This window comes from Amaranthus tricolor, chromosome 17 (assembly GCF_026212465.1).
Source record: "Amaranthus tricolor cultivar Red isolate AtriRed21 chromosome 17, ASM2621246v1, whole genome shotgun sequence".
Taxonomy (NCBI): Eukaryota; Viridiplantae; Streptophyta; class Magnoliopsida; order Caryophyllales; family Amaranthaceae; genus Amaranthus; species Amaranthus tricolor.
In genome coordinates this window covers 19,550,860-19,570,559 of record NC_080063.1, presented here as the reverse complement: position 1 = coordinate 19,570,559, position 19,700 = coordinate 19,550,860, and the positions used below count along the sequence as shown (strand labels likewise).

Sequence of the window (19,700 nt, the reverse complement as noted above, 5' to 3'; positions counted from 1 at the left end):
GACTTGTGTTGGTTTGTGGAGCTAGTCTACAGTCTCCATGAGTAAGTCACCAGTGGTCCGAGTGGCCGGGGTGTTACAATAATTCTCATGAAAAGTGTTTTGCTAAATTCAATATTTTCTTTATTTCACTAGTATGAAGCTTTTAAAAAATCAAAATTGAGAATTTTAGGTTAGGTTGATAATTGAAGTCATTTTCTATTACACGTATGATTCGATTCTCACCAATTACAGAAAGGGCTAAATGATTAATTGTAATTGTGAGGACTTTTCTAACGTGCCCCTAAAAAAAATTTAAAAATAGAGTTTATCTAAAGCCTATAATGTCATAACGTGGTCGAAACCCATCACCAACATTGTAAAGAAAATTATTTTATAACTAAGTGGAAATCACATGATCAAGTCCACTCATGGAACTATTTAACTAATTAATCCATACTTCACCAACTTTAAGCATGTAATTAATACTATGTATTATGGAGTAATCATTTTTTGATTAATAGGGTTAGCTTGATTGGAAACTTGTTATCAGGGCGATCCAAGACATTAATACGCATATAATGCGGGTTCAACGCTCATTATCCCTTTCAAATCCTTTTTTATTAAATTATTGTTATTCAAACAATTAAATTATATTCATCCAAATTTCTCAATTTCTTTTCCTCTAATTTCCTCATTTGAAATAAAGATAAAAGTCTTCAATTTAATATTATTAAAATCTTAATTTTTGATATATGAGATCAACTATATAAGAAGAGATTATCGTTAAGTTAATTTCGAAATCAATTTAATTTGGATTTCTTACTTCCACGCCCATCTCATTCATTTTACTAAATTAGCTATACAAATTCTTAAATAAAAAGACAAATATTATAATTTCTAAACTAAAAAGAACAAAGGAATATAATTGAATCACCATTAAATTTCAATTCACAAATTGTTGTGAGAGACGTATTAAATAGGAAAAACAAATAAATCATATTATTATATATATTAAATTATACAAAATTCACAGTATCGAATTGATTACCTACAAGTTCAATGTTTACAAACAAAAATCTGATGTCCCAAAGCTCAAGAAAACATATATATATATATATATATATATGATGTTTATTTTATTTTAACCATTGATCTTAATTACTTAATTTATGATTTATTTAATCTTTTTCATTGTTTGAGAAGAACTTGTTGATTGTTGGCATAACTTGAGGAGGACGAGTCCTTAAGAACTTGCGAAAACCATGCTCGGCATATCTTTCTCCTTCCTCATGGTTCTCTAGCACTGCTGTTGCTCTATTTGCTTTATTGATTCTACCAAATAGAAAATAAACATATCAAGTAAAATATATATATATATATATATATATATATATATATATATATATATATATATATATATATATATATATATATCAAATTAATTAACTTAATTTTTTTTATGGAATATTCGTTGATTTTTGAGATTTTGGTGGCCCAAAGAGGAACTTAATAAATGAACATTCAATATTAAAGTCCTCTTGTTGAATTCACCTTATTTTTACTAATTTAATTAATTTTTACTATTTTTTTTACTGATTTTTATTGATCAATACTGAACTTTTGCTTATTGAAACTGGTTTTTACTAATTGTAATTGATTTTCGGTTATAAATTGTAACTGAATTGTATTGATTGATTAAAGTTAATTTTTATTGATTGTAACTGATTTTTACTGATTGTAACTTATTTTTGCTAATAAAATTGATATATTTTTTTAGGTGAACTCCACAAGGCCAAATTGATATATTAAATGATATATTAGCTAGGTTTTAAGATTTTTATTCTTTGTTGCAAATTACAATAGACAATAATAAAATGATGACACATTAGCTAGTTTTCAAGATATATTGCAAATTACAATCGAGTATATGAAAATAGCTCATCAAATTATATGTCAACTAAATAATTTTATATATTTATGAATTCGATTATAAGGTGTGCTGTGGAAGGGGATGTGACTAAGTGAAAAATAAACTTAGAATTTTTCTAGAAAGTAATATTTGTTCTTAAACTGTGACATAATGTAATTGCATTGAATAAATACCAAATATAATTATATTCTAGATTTTATTAAGTTATATGAATTAGGAATAAATAATTATGTTCGCAAGTTTTGAATTTTAAAGAAAGTTAATTACCTGACATCAGGATTTAGAAGAACATTTCTTGTCAGCTGAAATACGCACATACCAGTAACAAATGACATTGCTGCGATTAGTGGATAAACCTGTGGTAGATCATAATTAAACTAATTATCAAATTGCATTCAAGAATATATATAATAAATAAAAGGTAGGATTTTTAAAAATTAGTTGAAATTAAATCTTTTATTAATTTAAATTAATAAAATTAGATAAATTGCACACTTGAATAATTTTCTTTAACCATACATGTGCTGCTAATTAAAAACAACCATTCACTCAAATATTTATTTGAGTTATTATTAATTTCTTAATGATTATCTCCTTTTAAAATTATTATGTTATATATTCTATCATATTAATAATAAAAAGGCAACAACTTAGTTTTATACACAAAACTTTAAGCTTAAAAGAAAATTTTGATTTTTAAAAAGATGTGATTTTTAAGTTACAAGCATATAAACAAATAATGGAAAACACATAAACACATAATCAATTGTTTGTTCTTCTATGCCAGTCACTTTTCTGTGTATCATCTAAAAAAATTAAGTAAAATAAAGAAATCATAATTAGTTAATTAATAATTAAAGGTTTAATTGAGAAACCTAAAATCTAAATCAATAGGCATTATCAAATCCTAAAAAAACATATTATAATTCTCTGAAAAAACTTACATCTGGCTTGATCCAACGTCCCATATTACAAATTTTTTATAGTACTTCTTTCGAGAAAAAATACGATCCAACTCACTGTATTCGTGTGTGTATATGTGTATATTCGAATATATTTGTATTTTGTTTTCTTGTATAAAGAAGTATTAATATATACTTGAATGTATTTATGTATATATGCGTATAAGATATAATGTAAAAATGTGTATATATAGTACACATGAATCTCCTTATAATTTCTGTGGGCAGCAACAAGCATATAAAATAAGTAACAATGTTGAAATTTCCTAACAAAAAAAAAAAACCAGGTGCTTGACTCTTTTGCCTCTTGTTTTTTGTTGCAAGATGAGAACAAAAAAATTGAAATAGTTCCTTCTATGTCAACTTTCAAAGAAAGCGACCATAACAAGCATGAATTTTGACATTTACTTCTTGGTCAAGTCTTCCTAGCTAGCTTCAAGATTTTTTTATTTAGGATTATATATTACACCTACAATATACAACTTAAAAGAGGTTTTTTCCATTTGTTTTTTTTTCTTTTTAATTTTGCTAAATTTTTGAAAATTACATAAATATTTTTAATTTTCATCATCATATCTATTTAATATTTTTTTTAATATAAGTTGTATATTACACCTACAATATACAACTTATATTATGATTTTTTTTTTAATATTATTCACACAATTTTAATTTTTTTATTTTATTTTTCTAATAACTAAACCACTCGGTAATATTTGTGCAATTTTCTTATATAGCGAGCTCAAAAAGACAAATAGCTATTTAATTATCTTATCTTAACACAAAATATTAAGAATCTTTTTGTTATTATTTTTATATGAGTGTGAAAAGTAATTGGTACTATTGTGATCTTACACGATTGATCTAATTATTTTTAATATTGACTTATAGAGGCGATTTCAGACATGTATAAGATGTTAATCCATAACATCTAAAACTTAGGTGTCTTAAATGTAAAATTTATATTAATTTTTATTTAATTAAGTTAATTATTTTTAGGCTCTAAATTTTGAAAAATTGTTAAATGAACAGGCTTACAAAATTATTGTGTATTATACTCTACTAATTAACTTATGAAATATATATGTCTAAGAGCTATGTATAAGCTTAAATAACGTATTCTAAAATAATAACTAAGTTAAGAATTTCACACATCATTCAATGTAATTAATGTTAAATATTTTCATTTTAAAAATTTTATACGTAATACTTGGATCCTATGAATATAATATTTTATAAGATCTTATAATGTACTGTGAGTTTTTACTCGACTTAAAAAATCGGTATTCAAATTTGGTAAGGAAAAAAGGGAAAATTTGTATCTCACATTTTGTAACATCATGATGTTGAATTTTAAACAACAATGGTGTAACACTTGACCTAATGAATCATATAAATATGATTTTGATGTATGTAGTAGTTTGCAATGATTTAGGAACACATGGATTTTCTCGATATCTAAGTTTCTCGTTCCCTTAAAGCAATCATAAGCAACTTAGCTTTTGTTTCTCTCTTGATTTTCTAACTAACTTTCCAAGAAAAATATCATTGTGTGTGTATATGGAAGCAATGAATATCAACAAATTATCTAAGGTTTAAATGTCCTTGTCTTGGAAGGGGACATTTTACTAGTCTATACACCATTGTTTCCTTGCTCCAAACTCTTCACTATGATGATAAATAAAATGAAAATAGAAAATATTTAAGAGGAAAATAGTATTTATAATACTTAAGTTATATTTTTATATGTGTTTATTTAAATTTGTTTCGTAAAATTTGCTGTATTTTAAATTTCACCTATTATTTCATAACACATCTCTAATTCTCATCCATACATCAAAATTTTTTATCTTAGTCTACTTAAAATCAACCAAGAAAAATTAATAAAATAATACTTTGTACTAATTATTACAATTAACATTGCACAAAGGATTATTTAAGAAGCTAATGATCCAAATATCAAACACTAATTAAGAAGCTAAAGATTATCTGATCTTAATTTTAAGCATTTCAATCTTGCTTAATTTGACTATCATGCACAAGTTATAAATTGAAGAAATCATCACTTAAAAGCTAAGATATCAGAAGTCACAATAAATATATATATATATATGTATATCTATATATATATATAAAAGCCTCCAACAACCAGTTGGTATAGCTAACCTTGAATATAAACTCTCTCATACAAATTAAAATTAAAACAACATTTCAGTTTATTTTTATGAAATTTTGTACTCACAATACTCAAATATTCAAATTTATGATAAAATTGCACACATTTGGCTATTTACTTTTTGTAGAAAGTTTATGAGTTCTTAAATATTTGGTTTAAGAGACAATAAACTCAAAGGTGCTATTATAAGAATAGCCTTTGGTGATCCAAGTAATAATATTTTTGAGTTGCAGAAATGAGGTTTTTTGTTATAGTATTTTGTCTTCTGCCATTTTTATCTTATACAGGTTAGTCTAACACGTATATGTTTTTTCCCTTTTCTTTCTAAAATTAGTTTATGATATATTGTAATGCATGTTTTAAATATGCTCAAATCTCTGTCCGAATCTGCATAGGTTATAATTTGAATTATTAATTATAAATTTTGTTAATAATAAATTGTATAATATATAATACAAACGAATGACAATCTAATCGATTTAACACATATGTAAAGATGAGTATTTGACTCACCCTATATTAATATACTAAATTCAACCTAGACTTACAAATACATGATGCCTCAAAGATTGTATTATATTCATTCATATCTAAAAAGTCCACTACAAATATAATCAGAACTTCACTTAAATAAATTATTAAATTATGACTAATTATAATACTATTATGTTTGTTGGATTGTAGGTGCATATGATCCCTTGGATCCTAATGGGAACATAACAATCAAATGGGATATCATGTCATGGACCGCCGATGGTTATGTGGTAAGTTTAATTAGCTACTTCAATATTTTTGTAATTTTTTAAAACTATTATAAGGTAGATTAAAGAAAGGAAATAAATAGGTGACAATTAAGTCCAGAATTTTACTTGAAAAAGATAACACTTGCTCTAATAAAGATAAGACTCGATTCTCATTTGGTTCTATATCTTCTTACTCCCACCGTCCCTAATAAATTGCAAAAATGCCTTTTTGCACAAAGATTTTAATTTTTAATATAAATTCATTATAATTTCAAATCATATATATATATATATAGAGAGAGTTGCCACCGTCCTTTCTTCTCTGGACCCCATCTATAGTTTTGTACTAGTGGGATACAATGGGTAGGATAATGATGATGATATACAAAATTTGAAATTAATTTTTTAAATGTCTAACTATCAAACAAGATTTTTTAATGTAACATTTATTTTACAAAAATTAATTGCAGGCAACAGTGACGGTAAACAATTTCCAAATGTACAGACACATAGGAAACCCAGGATGGCAAATGGGCTGGACATGGGCTAAAAAAGAAGTAATATGGTCCATGCAAGGGGCCCAAACAACAGAGCAAGGTGACTGTTCCAAATTTAAAGGGAACATACCGCATTGTTGTAAGAAGACCCCAACTGTAGTGGACCTTTTACCTGGAACACCCTACAATCAACAATTTACCAATTGTTGTAAGGGTGGTGTCCTTAATGCTTGGGGCCAGGACAAATCAGGCTCTGTGTCCCAATTTCAGGTTAGTGTTGGGCAGGCCGGTACTACAAATAGAACTGTTAAATTACCCAAGAACTTCACTTTGTTGGGCCCTGGCCCAGGGTACACTTGTGGGCCCGCTAAGGTTGTTCCTTCCACAAATTTCCTAACCCCGGATCGTCGTCGCAAGACTCAAGCCCTCAGTAAGTCTACTCTATTATGAAACTAATCTGCTGTTTCAATAAATTTGATACCTTTTAATGTTGACATCTGAAAACAACATACTAACTAAATTTAGTTGTGTTTATTGTGTGATTTTTGATGCAGTGACATGGAATGTAACATGCACTTACTCGCAATTTCTAGCAAGAAAATATCCTTCTTGTTGTGTGTCCTTCTCAAGTTTCTACAATGAAACCATCACTCCTTGCCCTACTTGCTCATGTGGATGTGAACATAAAACAAAGAATTGTGTCAAGTATGATTCTCTTTCTACTTTTAGCCAAAAAAAACCTACTATATGATATCTCGAAAATATTAGTTTATTGATTGTTCATTAGAAAAAAAATTAATTAAAAAGTCAAAAGTAAATGAAAAAACTATTTAGCTGCTAAATTATTTACCAAACCTTTTTTTTTTACTAATTAACCAACAAAAAATCAAACTTAAAATTATTTGCTAAACACATTCTAATTAGAAAAAATTGTGGAGCCGAGATCAAATTCCTTCACCGAAGCTCGCTAGAGATAAAACAAAATCCAATATGAGTTTGATTATTTGAAGAGAATCAAGTAAAAGAGATAAGACCCTGATCATAGTTCTTATGAGCGAGATACAATAGATACGATGATGATGATATTAATGTTAAATTTTTTGTTAATAACAGGAGTGATTCAAAGATTTTGAGTATGGTGGGATTAAATACTCCAAAGAAGGATAATTCTCCATTACTTCATTGCACTCATCATATGTGCCCAGTTCGGGTGCATTGGCATGTCAAGGTTAACTACAAGGACTACTGGCGCGTTAAGGTTAGCATAACCAACTTCAACTACAGGATGAACTACACCCAGTGGACTCTCGTCGCTCAACATCCGAACCTCAATAATGTCACCGAAGTCTTTAGCTTCAACTACAAGCCTCTCGTTCCTTATGGATTGATAAGTAAGTTCTCTGACTTTGCGTCCGTTCTTTAGGACTAGAAACAACTGAATTGAACCAAACTAAACAAAAGAAGAGGCCTTAAAAGAGAAAACCGAAAGGTTCTGACAATGTAATGTGAAACCGTGCAGATGATACGGGGATGTTTTACGGGATGAAGTACTACAACGATCTGCTAATGGAAGCTGGACCTTTCGGAAATGTGCAATCCGAAATTCTAATGCAGAAGGATCAGAACACGTTTACCTTCCGACAAGGATGGGCGTTCCCTAGGAAAGTTTACTTTAACGGAGATGAATGCAGGCTGCCTCCGCCTGAATCATACCCTTTTCTGCCGAATTTAGGGTTTAAACCATCAGGGTCGATTTTAGCAGTAATTTTTTCGTTCGTACTGATGATCTTCGGTTTTGGGGTACTTCCTTTTTGAGCAATGAAGAAGTTGACATAAAATTATCAGAAAAGGAAAAAAATCAATGTAACACGCCAGAGGCCAATAACAATCAAAAGTCGAGCATATAGAAGAATTCATTATTGTTTTTGAGGGAATGAATTGTGATTAAGTAGCATTAGATACTTGAACAAGGATAATTTTGAACAATGAGTAATTGTTAGCATTTTGTATCAGAATATGGTTTTCGTTTTCGTTACAATTCGACGTTTTTAGTAATCGAATAAATCTTATCTATACAAAGGAAATATGACTAATACATATACATAAAATTGGTAATGATCGAGTCACAAACCTGATCATCAGACAAACAGCAAATAACATCGCAGAAGGTTGATATTGCAGCTGATCTTCAACAGGCTTCCAACACAGTCGTCAAACCCAACAATTGGAGTCCAAATCCATTATCGACTCAGACTGATTTCCGTGTAATATTTACCCCAAAGAAAGGGATTGAACTCTCAAGCATGTGCATATAAGAAAGTCAAGGATAATAATAGCGTCAAAGTTACAGGCAAAAGCGAGAAATTTAGACGAGCACTAGCATTTGGAAGCCATGGGTAGGTATCAGGAGGCGGCATCACACAATTATCACCGTTGAAGTATATTCTATGAGGGAAGGCCCAACCTTTTTCGAATGTAAATGTAGACTTGTCTTTCCGAAAGAGTAATTCAGACTGAACGTTGCCATATGGACCCGCTTGCATAAGTAGATCATTATAGAACTTGATTCCCCATAGCATAGCGGTATCATCTAATAAACAAGAAAACAAGTTTTTCACATAATTAACATCATCTTTAATTGAACTCGATAATAAAATTTCGAAAAGAAAAACACGCCAACACGAAGATTTCTTACTTATATTCAAGTAAGGAGTTAATGGTTCATAATTGAAGCTGAAACTCTGAGTCAAGTTGTCGAAGTTTGGATGTTGCACAACCAAGTTCCATTGCGAGTAGTTCATCCTATAGTTGAAATTTGTAATCGTAACCCTAACTCGCCAATAGTCCTTGTAATTGGTTTTGACATGCCAGTGTATCCGGATTGGACACATATGGTTAGTACAACGAACCAGAGGCGGTAAGTAATTGTTTCTATTAGCTAGTCCGGGAGCGACAACTGAAGCCAAGTACGGGGAATTAGCCCTGAAACCCGCCCCCCGAATAAAACATTAGCTAGAAAAAATTTAAACAAAGCATGAACGCGGTTTAAGAGAAAGGAAGAAAAAAAGAAGCTTACTCGACACAGCTTCCGGGATTAGAGGCATTGTTCTGGCAGCCACAGCTGCATGTCGGACAAGGTATAATTGTGTCATTGTAGAAGGACGAAAGCGAGACACAACATGATGGAGTTTTCTGAGACAGGAACTGAGAATATGTGCATGTCACATTCCAGGTCACTAACACAAAAGAAATAAACACCAGTTTTGTAACAGAACTAAAATCAAATCAATAGAGTGAAATCAGCTACTAGTAGATTAGTCTCCATTATAGATGTTTAATAGGGCGGGTCGACCCAACGGGCTAAGGGTCATGTCACATTTTAACGGGTTATTAGCGGGTTGTGTCAATAATGGGTCGGGCCAAACGAATTTTTTTAAACCCCTTTTTTTATATTTTTATTATAATATAGATAGGTGGGTCGACCTAACGGGTAATGAAATAGAATAAAAAACTATTGATGAACTTTTAAATGGGCTTTGACCAGCCCCGACCCATTTTAATTTGACATGACCGTCTGACCCGGTACATTTGAATTTTGACCAGACCCGTTGAACATCTCTAGTCTCGATTAGCTTACTCAAAGCTTGAGTGGTTCTCCTCCCATCTTGGGTTTTAAATTTGCTGGCTTTAACAATCTTCGCTGGCCCGCAAGTGTAACCGGGTCCAGGAGCGTTCAGAGTGACATTCCTAGGCACTTTGACCGTTTTATTTGAGGTGCCTGATCGACCCACACTAATTTGAAATGAGCTAATTGCGGTGGCAGGGTCCTGCACCCAAGAGTTTAGAACTCCTCCCTTGCAGCAATTGGCAATCTGCTGATTGTACGGAGTCCCTGGCAACAAGTCGACAATGGTTGGATCCTTCTTACAACAATGTGGGATAGTGCCCTTAAATTTTGAGCAGTCCCCTTGTTCTGTTGCTTGGCCACCCACCATGCTCCAAATAACCTCCTTTTTCGCCCATGTCCATCTGAGTTGCCACCCTGGTGCTTGAATGTGACGATACTTTTGAAAGTTGTACATCGTAACCACAGCCTTCAAGAGGATAAGTGAAGAAATATAAGAAAAGGTACTAACAATGTCAAAGTCTTAATCTCAAAAGATTGTGATCGATCATAAAAATGTAAGACGAGGTGATCGTGAAAATATAATAGTGAAACATATCTCTACTTAGATACGAGTTATTAGTGCGAAACAGAAGCTCACACCAAGGATATAAGACATACAACATAACCATCCGGAGTCCAACTTATGACATCCCACTTGATCGTAATGTTCCCAGTTGGATCGAGAGGATCGTATGCTCCTGAAAACAATGAAGACGAAAAAAACAATCTTAATTCTATAGCCTTCTTACTGCAAAACTAAAGCAACAATTCACAAGAACATATCACATAAGGAGCAAATTTTATAGACAATTTGTATTTACAGTTCCAAACAGATAACCATGAGATTAGACACTTGTTATGAATGGTAGTATACTAATGATCATGAATGGTAGTATACTAATGTGTGACTTGAGTGCACTTAATGGGATGAATTCATGAGTGTGACTCTTGATTATTTGGTAACTAAATGGGTGCAATTATGTGTGGAGTATTGATGAAGAATTATGGGTGTTAATATGGGTTAATGAAGAATATGTAAGGGTTGATTTGTGATGCTCGAACAAAGTTACTGTCAGAAGATCTGAAGGGTCGCTCGACCTACTCGCTCGACCGAGCGAGCTCTCCGCTCGACCGAGCGAGCTCCGCTCGACCGAGCGAGTCCTCTTTTGGTTAGTCGAGCAGTCAGACAGAATGCTCCAGATTATGCTGCTTCTCGCTCGACCGAGCCGCTCGACCCGAGCGAGCTCTCTGTTCCGGTCGAGCGAAGTCTCTGATGTGCATGGGATGCTTGTTTTCGACCTTTCAACTCCTTAGACTTAATTCTTAGTATTCATTACTCAAAATTAACTATGTAATTATGTGAGCCATTCAACTTCAAGTACCTAGTACTATAAATAGGGCTCTCATACCCACACTTCAAGTATGAAAACACATCAAACACAAACCCCTTAGCCAAACACATAGCCTATTGTTGTTATCTCTTTCCCAATTGTAATTCTTCATATTTTGAAGTGTTGTTTGTATTCTTTTGATATAATATAAACATAAACTACACACCACGGAGGACGTAGCCACAATTGGGTGAACCTCCTTAAATCTTTGTGTCCTTGTTTGTTACTTTGTCAATCTTATTTTGTTCATTGTTGTTTGTTCTTATCATCGCAAAGCATTAGGCGATCGTTTTCAATTGGTATCAGAGCCAAGGTGTTTTTGCGGTGTTTTAAGAAACCATTCCTTTAAAATCATGACTACAATGAAGCTCGATATTGAGAAGTTTGACAGGAGTGTAAACTTTGGCTTGTGGCAAGTCAAAATGAGAGCCACTTTGGTTCAAAATGGTGTACACAAGGCAATTGGTGGTATTGAGATGATGCCGAAAGGAATGTCCGCATCAAGATGGGAAGAGATAGGCACAAAGGCGTTATCCGCAATCCAATTATGTTTATCCAATGAAGTTCTTAGAGAGGTTGTTAAAGAAACTACAACCAAGAGTATGTGGGAGAAATTGGAATCACTCTACATGGCCAAGAGTGTTACCAATAGGCTACTTTTGAAGAGTAGACTCTACGACTTACGCTTGGAGGAAGGTAAACCTTTGAAACCTCATTTGGATGAGTTTTGCTCCATTGTCATGGATTTGCAAAACATTGATGTTAAGCTTGATGATGAAGACTTGGCCATTTATCTTTTATGTTCTTTACCCCCTTCTTATAAAAACTTTAGAGAAACTCTACTTTATGGTAGAGATAATTTGAGTTGTGATGATGTGAAGAATGCCTTGACTCAAAGGGATCTTATTGATACTCAGTTATCACAAAAGTCACCAAGCAATGCTAGTGACGGTTTGTTTGTAAGAGGAAGGTCACAAGAAAAAGGTTCCACTAGTGGGAGTGGAAATAAGGGTAAAGGAAGGTCAAAGTCCGTGAGGCCAAACAAAAATAAGACTTGTAACTATTGCAAGCTTAAGGGCCACATCAAGAAGGATTGTTGGAAGCTTAAGAGAAAGCTTGATGAAGAGGCAAGGGAAGGATCTAGCAATGCAAATGCTAGTTATGTGAATGATAGTGATGATGGCGATGTGCTTGTTGCCACTCATGAGTACAAAGGTAATGATGATTGGATTCTTGATTCGGGTTGCACATTTCACATGACTCCCAACAAAACTTTCTTCCATACTTATGAAAGTGTTGATGGGGGAAATGTTACCATGGGGAACAACACCACTTGTAAGGTTGTTGGAATTGGGAGCATTAGAGTGAAGATGTTTGATGGGGTCGTGAGGACCTTAACCGATGTAAGGTATGTCCCGGGTTTAAAAAAGAATCTTTTATCTTTGGGTACTCTTGATAAGATCGGGTGTAGAATCACTTGTGAAGGTGGAGTTATGAAGGTAGCCAAGGGTTCACTAGTGGTGATGAAGGGGAGGTTGAATGGGAGTTTGTATGCTCTTCAAGGTTCAACCGTTCTTGGCTCGGCGAATGTATCCACAAGCACAATGTCCGATCGTGACACCAAACTATGGCATTTGAGACTTGGTCACATGAGCGAAAGAGGTATGTTTGAACTCTCTAAACAAGGTTTATTTGATGATAAAAATTTTGGGAACCTTGGTTTTTGTGAAAATTGTGTTTATGGGAAACACAAGAGAGTTAGTTTTAAACCCGCCATCCACAACACTAAGGGGATTTTAGATTATGTCCATTCCGATTTGTGGGGGCCTTCACGAACCCCCTCCCTTAGTGGTTGTAGCTACATGTTGACCTTTATTGATGATTACTCTAGAAAAGTTTGGTGTTATTTTATTAAACATAAATATGAAGTTTTTGATGTCTTCTTGGAATGGAAGAAGATGGTTGAAAAGAAAACCGGTAGGAGCATCAAGACCTTAAGAACCGACAATGGTCTTGAATTTGTTGATAGTAAATTTCTCAAATATTGTGCTAATGAAGGTATCGTTAGACATAGAACTTGTGCAGGTCGTCCTCAACAAAATGGTGTTGCGGAGAGGATGAATAAAACATTGTTAGAAAGGGCAAGATGCATGCTAAATCAAGCAAACTTGGGGAAGCAATTTTGGGCCGAAGCGGTGGCTACGGCATGTTATTTGATCAACCGTTCTCCTAATGCCGCCTTGAAATTCAAGTCGCCACAAGAGGTGTGGTACAACACTCCGGTAAATTATTCTAGTCTTAGGGTCTTTGGTTGTCCAGCTTATTTTCATGTAAATGATGGTAAGTTAGAACCTAGAGCTAGAAAAGGAATTTTTGTGGGATATGGAGTGGGTGTAAAGGGGTATAGGGTATGGTGTAATGAATCAAAGAAAATTATTGTTTCTAGAGATGTTGCTTTTGATGAAGATAGCATGCTTGTATCTAATTTTGAAAAACCTTGTAATAATGATAATAATGCACAAGTGGAGGTTGAATCTTCCAATGTTGATGATGAGAAAAACAATGATGTTCAACAAAGGTCTCCTCCTTTGTCCATAACTAGGCAAAGAAGGAAGACCGTGGCTCCAAGGAGGTATATTGAAGAGTGTGATTATGTGGTTTATGCTCTCAACATTGCTAGCGAAGTCGAAGGGTTAAATGAACCAAGTACGTACAAGGAGGCTATGGCCTCAAATGACTCAAGCAAGTGGTTGATCGCTATGAAACAAGAGATGGAGTCTCTTGCGAAGAATGAAACTTGGGATATCGTTGTTGCACCAAAGAAGAAGAAGATTGTGGGGTGCAAATGGATATTCAAGAGGAAGGAGGGTCCTTCAAGTGATATTCCTCCCATCTACAAAGCAAGGGTTGTTGCTAAGGGATATTCTCAAATTGAGGGTATTGATTTTCACGAAGTTTTCTCTCCGGTCGTGAAGCACTCTTCTATTAGAGCATTGCTTGCTTTGGTGGCGATGGAGGATTTGGAGTTACATCAATTGGATGTAAAGACGGCTTTTCTTCACGGTGAGCTTGAAGAAGAAATATTCATGAAGCAACCGGAAGGTTTTGAGGTAGCCGGTAAGGAGAATCATGTGTGTAGATTGAAGAGGTCATTGTATGGGTTGAAGCAATCTCCAAGGCAATGGTACAAAAGGTTTGATTCCTTTATGATTTCACATGATTTTATTAGAAGTTCTTATGATAGCTGTGTGTATCTTAAGAAGTTTGAAGATGGTTCTTTACTATATTTGCTCTTATATGTTGATGATATGCTAGTAGCATGTAGCTCTTTGCTTAAGGTGGAGAACTTGAAAGAGTTGCTTTCAAGTGAGTTTGATATGAAAGATCTTGGTGAAGCCAAGAAGATTCTTGGGATGGAGATTTTGAGAGATCGGGCTAAGGGTGTCTTATACCTTAGTCAAAGAAAGTACATAGAGAAAGTTGTTCAACGTTTCTCCATGGATGATGCTAAAGGTGTGTCTACTCCTCTTGCTTCTCATTTTAAATTGTCCAAGAATTTGTGTCCACAAACTAAAGAGGAAGAAGAGCAAATGGTAAGAATTCCATATACTAGTGCCGTTGGTAGCGTTATGTATGCTATGGTGTGTTCTAGGCCCGACATTGCTCATGCGGTGAGTTTGGTGAGTAGATATATGTCTAATCCGGGTAAGGGACATTGGGAGGCACTAAAATGGCTTTTGAGGTATTTAAAAGATACTTCAAATGTTTGTCTCATGTATGGGAAAAATTCAAGTGAGCTAACCGGGTTTTGTGACTCGGATTATGGTGGTGATCTAGATAATAGAAAGTCCACAAGTGGGTTCGTGTTTACTTTGGGTGGTTCGGCGATTAGTTGGCAATCATCTTTGCAAGATGTGGTTGCTCTTTCTACAACCGAAGCGGAGTACATAGCCGTGGCCGAGTCATTCAAAGAAGCAAAATGGCTTAAAGGTCTTGTTGGTGAAATGTGCAATAAGGTGTGTGAGGTAAGTGTACATTGTGATAGTCAAAGTGCAATTCATTTGGCTAGAAATCAAAATACATTTCATAGAAGGTCCAAGCACATCGATATTAAGTATAACTTTATCCGGGATGAAGTTGAGCACAAAAGGGTGTTATTGAAGAAGATTGACACTACGGAAAATCCGGCCGACATGATGACAAAGTCATTACCTACTACCAAGTTTGAATTATGTGTTGACTTGGTAGGTTTAGCTCCTTGCTTGAGGTAATGCCCTCTTGGGCATTTTTTGAGGTGTGTATGTTTTTATTATGAAGTGAATTGTTGTTGTGACTTGGGTGAACTCAAGTCAAGGTGGAGATTGTTATGAATGGTAGTATACTAATGATCATGAATGGTAGTATACTAATGTGTGACTTGAGTGCACTTAATGGGATGAATTCATGAGTGTGACTCTTGATTATTTGGTAACTAAATGGGTGCAATTATGTGTGGAGTATTGATGAAGAATTATGGGTGTTAATATGGGTTAATGAAGAATATGTAAGGGTTGATTTGTGATGCTCGAACAAAGTTACTGTCAGAAGATCTAAAGGGTCGCTCGACCTACTCGCTCGACCGAGCGAGCTCTCCGCTCGACCGAGCGAGCTCTCCGCTCGACCGAGCGAGCTCTCCGCTCGACCGAGCGAGCTATCCGCTCGACCGAGCGAGCTTTCCGCTCGACCGAGCGAGCTCTCCGCTCGATCGAGCGAGCTCCGCTCGACCGAGCGAGTCCTCTTTTGGTTAGTCGAGCAGTCAGACAGAATGCTCCAGATTATGCTGCTTCTCGCTCGACCGAGCCGCTCGACCCGAGCGAGCTCTCTGTTCTGGTCGAGCGAAGTCTCTGATGTGCATGGGATGCTTGTTTTCGACCTTTCAACTCCTTAGACTTAATTCTTAGTATTCATTACTCAAAATTAACTATGTAATTATGTGAGCCATTCAACTTCAAGTACCTAGTACTATAAATAGGGCTCTCATACCCACACTTCAAGTATGAAAACACATCAAACACAAACCCCTTAGCCAAACACATAGCCTATTGTTGTTATCTCTTTCCCAATTGTAATTCTTCATATTTTGAAGTGTTGTTTGTATTCTTTTGATATAATATAAACATAAACTACACACCACGGAGGACGTAGCCACAATTGGGTGAACCTCCTTAAATCTTTGTGTCCTTGTTTGTTACTTTGTCAATCTTATTTTGTTCATTGTTGTTTGTTCTTATCATCGCAAAGCATTAGGCGATCGTTTTCAACACTCATCACCATCATTGTACCCAGTATATCCAGCCTATAGGAAACTATGATCAGGAAAAGATTAGACGCTACATTACACTAAAAAAAACTACATGTATGGCATACTCACCTTATGTGACTTAAAGTCCTGTGTCGGACCATTGTCATTCCAACACATTTCAACCAATTAATGGAAAATTTTCGTAAGATAACCCGAGTCAAATATTTGATTTGTGTTCGATATGAGTACCTAAGTCTGAGTAACATGGGGGAAATTCATGATTTTCACAGTTTTTAACAGATCTCCAGTGCCATTACTCATGGGAAAAGATTGCTAAATTTTTCATATATTCATATACACAACCAAAGTTATCACATTGGCTTAAACATATAAATGAAATATGATGATGACTACATGATGATACAAGAAAAGCTTGTAGAGAAAAAACAAAATCATACTAATTAAGGAAAAAGATTTTATTAAAGATTATAGTATCCTGATATAAATAGTATTAGGGACAATTTGTCCATTAAATTGTCCAATAGCTAACATAATAATAGTATCAATCATTATTCATAGGCCAAATAATCTGATGAAGCTACTATAACATTGAACTAAAATATGGCCTATGGCTAGCATGCCCCACTTGAATAAAAAGTGAGCTCATCTAACATAAAATGGCTATCAACCCATCATAATTCCATGACCCAATACCTATAATAGTATAATCCAATCAAATTATGGACAATAATACAAGTTATCAACATAACTAATTTAAATCAGCAGCAAAATGACAGAAATCAACAACAAAAGTTTCCTTTTGGGAATTTTAGAAAATTCTCTTGCAAATTAGGAAATACATAAGAAATATAAAAACAAGGCAAAATAGTTAATTCGAAAATTTTAGCTTATTTGATACAAATAAAAGATAGGAAAGTCAAATTATCTAATACTAATATATTTAGTAAATTAGTTGGTTAAAATAGCTTCGTTTTAGAAAAGTTGTTCATAGCAGCAGTCATATAAGTCATTGTAATCAGGTAATAAAATCAACCGGTCAAATTAATCACTGTAATATGGCTATTACCAACTATTAATCATCTCCCAAACAACCCCAATAATATAGAGTTAACCATCAAATCAATCTTTTGGTTGAAAAAATTGCTTCTCATGTTATCAAATTATCAATAGCCAATGTAACAAAAAGGTATGGTTCAAATTTAGTGTTCTACTCTAATTTAATCAAAGTACAACACTCAAAGAAAATTTCATGATAAAATATGGGTAAATCACAAATGCAGTGAATCATCAAAAATTCAAAATGATCACAAACTTATCAAACCCAAATGCTAGAACATTTCAAATTCATCAAAATGATCACTAATATACCTTTAAAGTCTCCAACTTTACAACCCATATGACATATTACATCAGATTCAGTTTAATTAAACAGTATACAACCATCAAAGACTCAAACTTGACAAACCCAGAAGCCAATTAAGCAACAAAACAAAGAAAGAAAGCTGACCTGTAAGAGTAAAGGTAGAACATAACAAGAAAATTGCAAAAGCGAAGGTAAGAATCCTGAAATTGCCAAACAAATTACTACCCATTTGAAAGAAATTCCAAATTTGTTGAGAGAGAAAGTATTAGAGAGAGAAATAAAAAGAGTTGATGAAGGAAAGAGAAAGCAGTAGATAACAGAAGTGGAAGAAAGACTTGGTAGTAGCTTCTATAAAGAACAAGAGGAGAAAGAATTAGACATTATCTTTTTGCATATAAATAATTATTGTGATTGTTGTTTAAATATTCTTGGTTGAATTGGCTTTTGGCATTGAATTTAAGAATATGTTTGTCTGACCCTTTAGCATTGAATAAGAGTGCAACTGGCATGGAATGTGTCGTTTTTTGTTAACATGACCATAGATAGCATTAGGAGTTAGGACCATGGATAGATTGTTCTTGGGATTTGTCATTTTCTTCTGGATTTTGAGTGGCTTCATGATTGTGTAGAGGTGTGGATATGAAAGTTTTACTGGTTTTAAGTTGTGGGTATAAAAAATGTTAGGTGGATATAGATATGAAGGAGGATATATCACATGTATCCGCCCATTGTGCAATCTCGTAGTAATTTTAGTGGGTACTTTAATTTTTGTTCGAAATACTTTCATCTCTCGGGTTTCTTAATTACATTTTCACTAATAAAAACTCTTACAATTTTAATTAGAATATAACCAACGTACTAAAACGTATAGTAAAAACACTTTGATTGAGTAGACTTACATAAATTTTATCTATTAGGGCTAGGTCAAAATTCTACAATCATTGATTACTAATATACCTACTTAGATTGTGATACTGAAATAGTTCACTATCTAGTACTGATTTTATTATAAGAAAATAATTAGGGTATTCCAAGAAAACTACTTTTAAGCTTTGTATTTATCTACATTTAAGGTGTATTGTCTTTAATATATTTTAAATCTCATTTAAATTAAATCTCTTTAATTTTAAGTATATTTGTTATTTACACCAGACCACCACTTTAGGAGTTGTGGTAAGTTTATTATCACAATTATGTCAAAGTTATTTAATTCAATTTAGTTATACTCGTTTGCAATAACAAGTATTTTGTAACAAGATAGGATAGTCGTGGATGTTCATATAATAAATAATAAATCACTTAATTTTATGAACTACATCTTTTCTTGCACTATATTAACTTTTTACATTATTTATAATACAAAGTTTAAGCACAATTAATTATTAATGTTAGGAAAAAATTATGATAAATTGAAATCTTATTAAATTTATTTTGACGTCTAATGTTATAATACTTTTTGATAATTTAAAATATTTACCATTAAAGTTGCATTTGAAAAATATATGATTAAAATGATACAAACATTAATATACAACCTAAATATGTTTGGACTCTTCCCATATGAAGTATCACCCCTAAAACCTTCCCTATAAAACTCTACTTCAGCTATTATCAAACTTTTTCCCTTAAAAAGTAAGAGATTTACTCGCATAAGAAATCCATGTCTTATGCTATAAAGTTTGAAAGTATT

General features: G+C 33.2%; 3 protein-coding genes across 4 annotated transcripts; 1 reads left to right on the top strand and 2 right to left on the bottom strand.

The window, feature by feature from the left end:
* Window positions 1-943: 943 nt before the first annotated feature.
* LOC130803931 (uncharacterized) lies at window positions 944-3,055 on the bottom strand. Its single transcript, XM_057668164.1, has 3 exons — window positions 2,854-3,055; window positions 2,177-2,265; window positions 944-1,311 (listed from the first exon to the last, which is right to left on the bottom strand). The coding sequence occupies exons 1-3, from the start codon at window positions 2,875-2,877 to the stop codon at window positions 1,158-1,160; spliced, it is 267 nt and encodes an 88-aa protein (XP_057524147.1). The 5' UTR covers window positions 2,878-3,055; the 3' UTR covers window positions 944-1,157.
* A 1,976-nt stretch (window positions 3,056-5,031) lies between these two features.
* Window positions 5,032-8,114, top strand: LOC130803907 (COBRA-like protein 4). The gene is made up of 6 exons (XM_057668137.1): window positions 5,032-5,334; window positions 5,732-5,811; window positions 6,261-6,717; window positions 6,842-6,992; window positions 7,401-7,678; window positions 7,807-8,114. Exons 1-6 carry the CDS (start codon window positions 5,283-5,285, stop codon window positions 8,100-8,102), a joined length of 1,314 nt encoding a protein of 437 aa, XP_057524120.1. The 5' UTR covers window positions 5,032-5,282; the 3' UTR covers window positions 8,103-8,114.
* A 149-nt stretch (window positions 8,115-8,263) lies between these two features.
* LOC130803904 (COBRA-like protein 2) lies at window positions 8,264-18,687 on the bottom strand. 2 transcript variants are annotated; one of them, XM_057668134.1, is made up of 6 exons: window positions 18,155-18,687; window positions 10,553-10,652; window positions 9,925-10,381; window positions 9,364-9,523; window positions 8,983-9,269; window positions 8,264-8,877 (listed from the first exon to the last, which is right to left on the bottom strand). In XM_057668134.1, the coding sequence occupies exons 1-6, from the start codon at window positions 18,175-18,177 to the stop codon at window positions 8,585-8,587; spliced, it is 1,320 nt and encodes a 439-aa protein (XP_057524117.1). In that variant the 5' UTR covers window positions 18,178-18,687; the 3' UTR covers window positions 8,264-8,584. The 2 variants fall into 2 exon arrangements, with proteins under 2 accessions (XP_057524117.1, XP_057524116.1); XM_057668133.1 differs by having other exon boundaries at window positions 10,573-10,652; window positions 18,155-18,685.
* Between the last annotated feature and the right edge of the window lie 1,013 nt (window positions 18,688-19,700).

Excerpts from the sequence above, each read along its gene's own strand:
- LOC130803931 (XM_057668164.1), bottom strand. The coding sequence starts at position 2,877 with ATGGGACGTTGGATCAAGCCAGAT. Across the intron at positions 2,266-2,853 it reads GACGTTGGATCAAGCCAGAT|GTTTATCCACTAATCGCAGC; the intron begins GTAAGTTTTTTC and ends GATCTACCACAG. Across the intron at positions 1,312-2,176 it reads CTTCTAAATCCTGATGTCAG|AATCAATAAAGCAAATAGAG; the intron begins GTAATTAACTTT and ends TCTATTTGGTAG.
- LOC130803907 (XM_057668137.1), top strand. The coding sequence starts at position 5,283 with ATGAGGTTTTTTGTTATAGTATTTTGTCTTCTGCCATTTTTATCTTAT. Across the intron at positions 5,335-5,731 it reads GCCATTTTTATCTTATACAG|GTGCATATGATCCCTTGGAT; the intron begins GTTAGTCTAACA and ends GTTGGATTGTAG. Across the intron at positions 6,993-7,400 it reads AAAACAAAGAATTGTGTCAA|GAGTGATTCAAAGATTTTGA; the intron begins GTATGATTCTCT and ends TGTTAATAACAG.
- LOC130803904 (XM_057668133.1), bottom strand. The coding sequence starts at position 18,239 with ATGGGTAGTAATTTGTTTGGCAATTTCAGGATTCTTACCTTCGCTTTT. Across the intron at positions 10,382-10,572 it reads GGACTCCGGATGGTTATGTT|GCTGTGGTTACGATGTACAA; the intron begins GTATGTCTTATA and ends ATCCTCTTGAAG. Across the intron at positions 9,524-9,924 it reads GAGAACCACTCAAGCTTTGA|TGACCTGGAATGTGACATGC; the intron begins GTAAGCTAATCG and ends CTTTTGTGTTAG.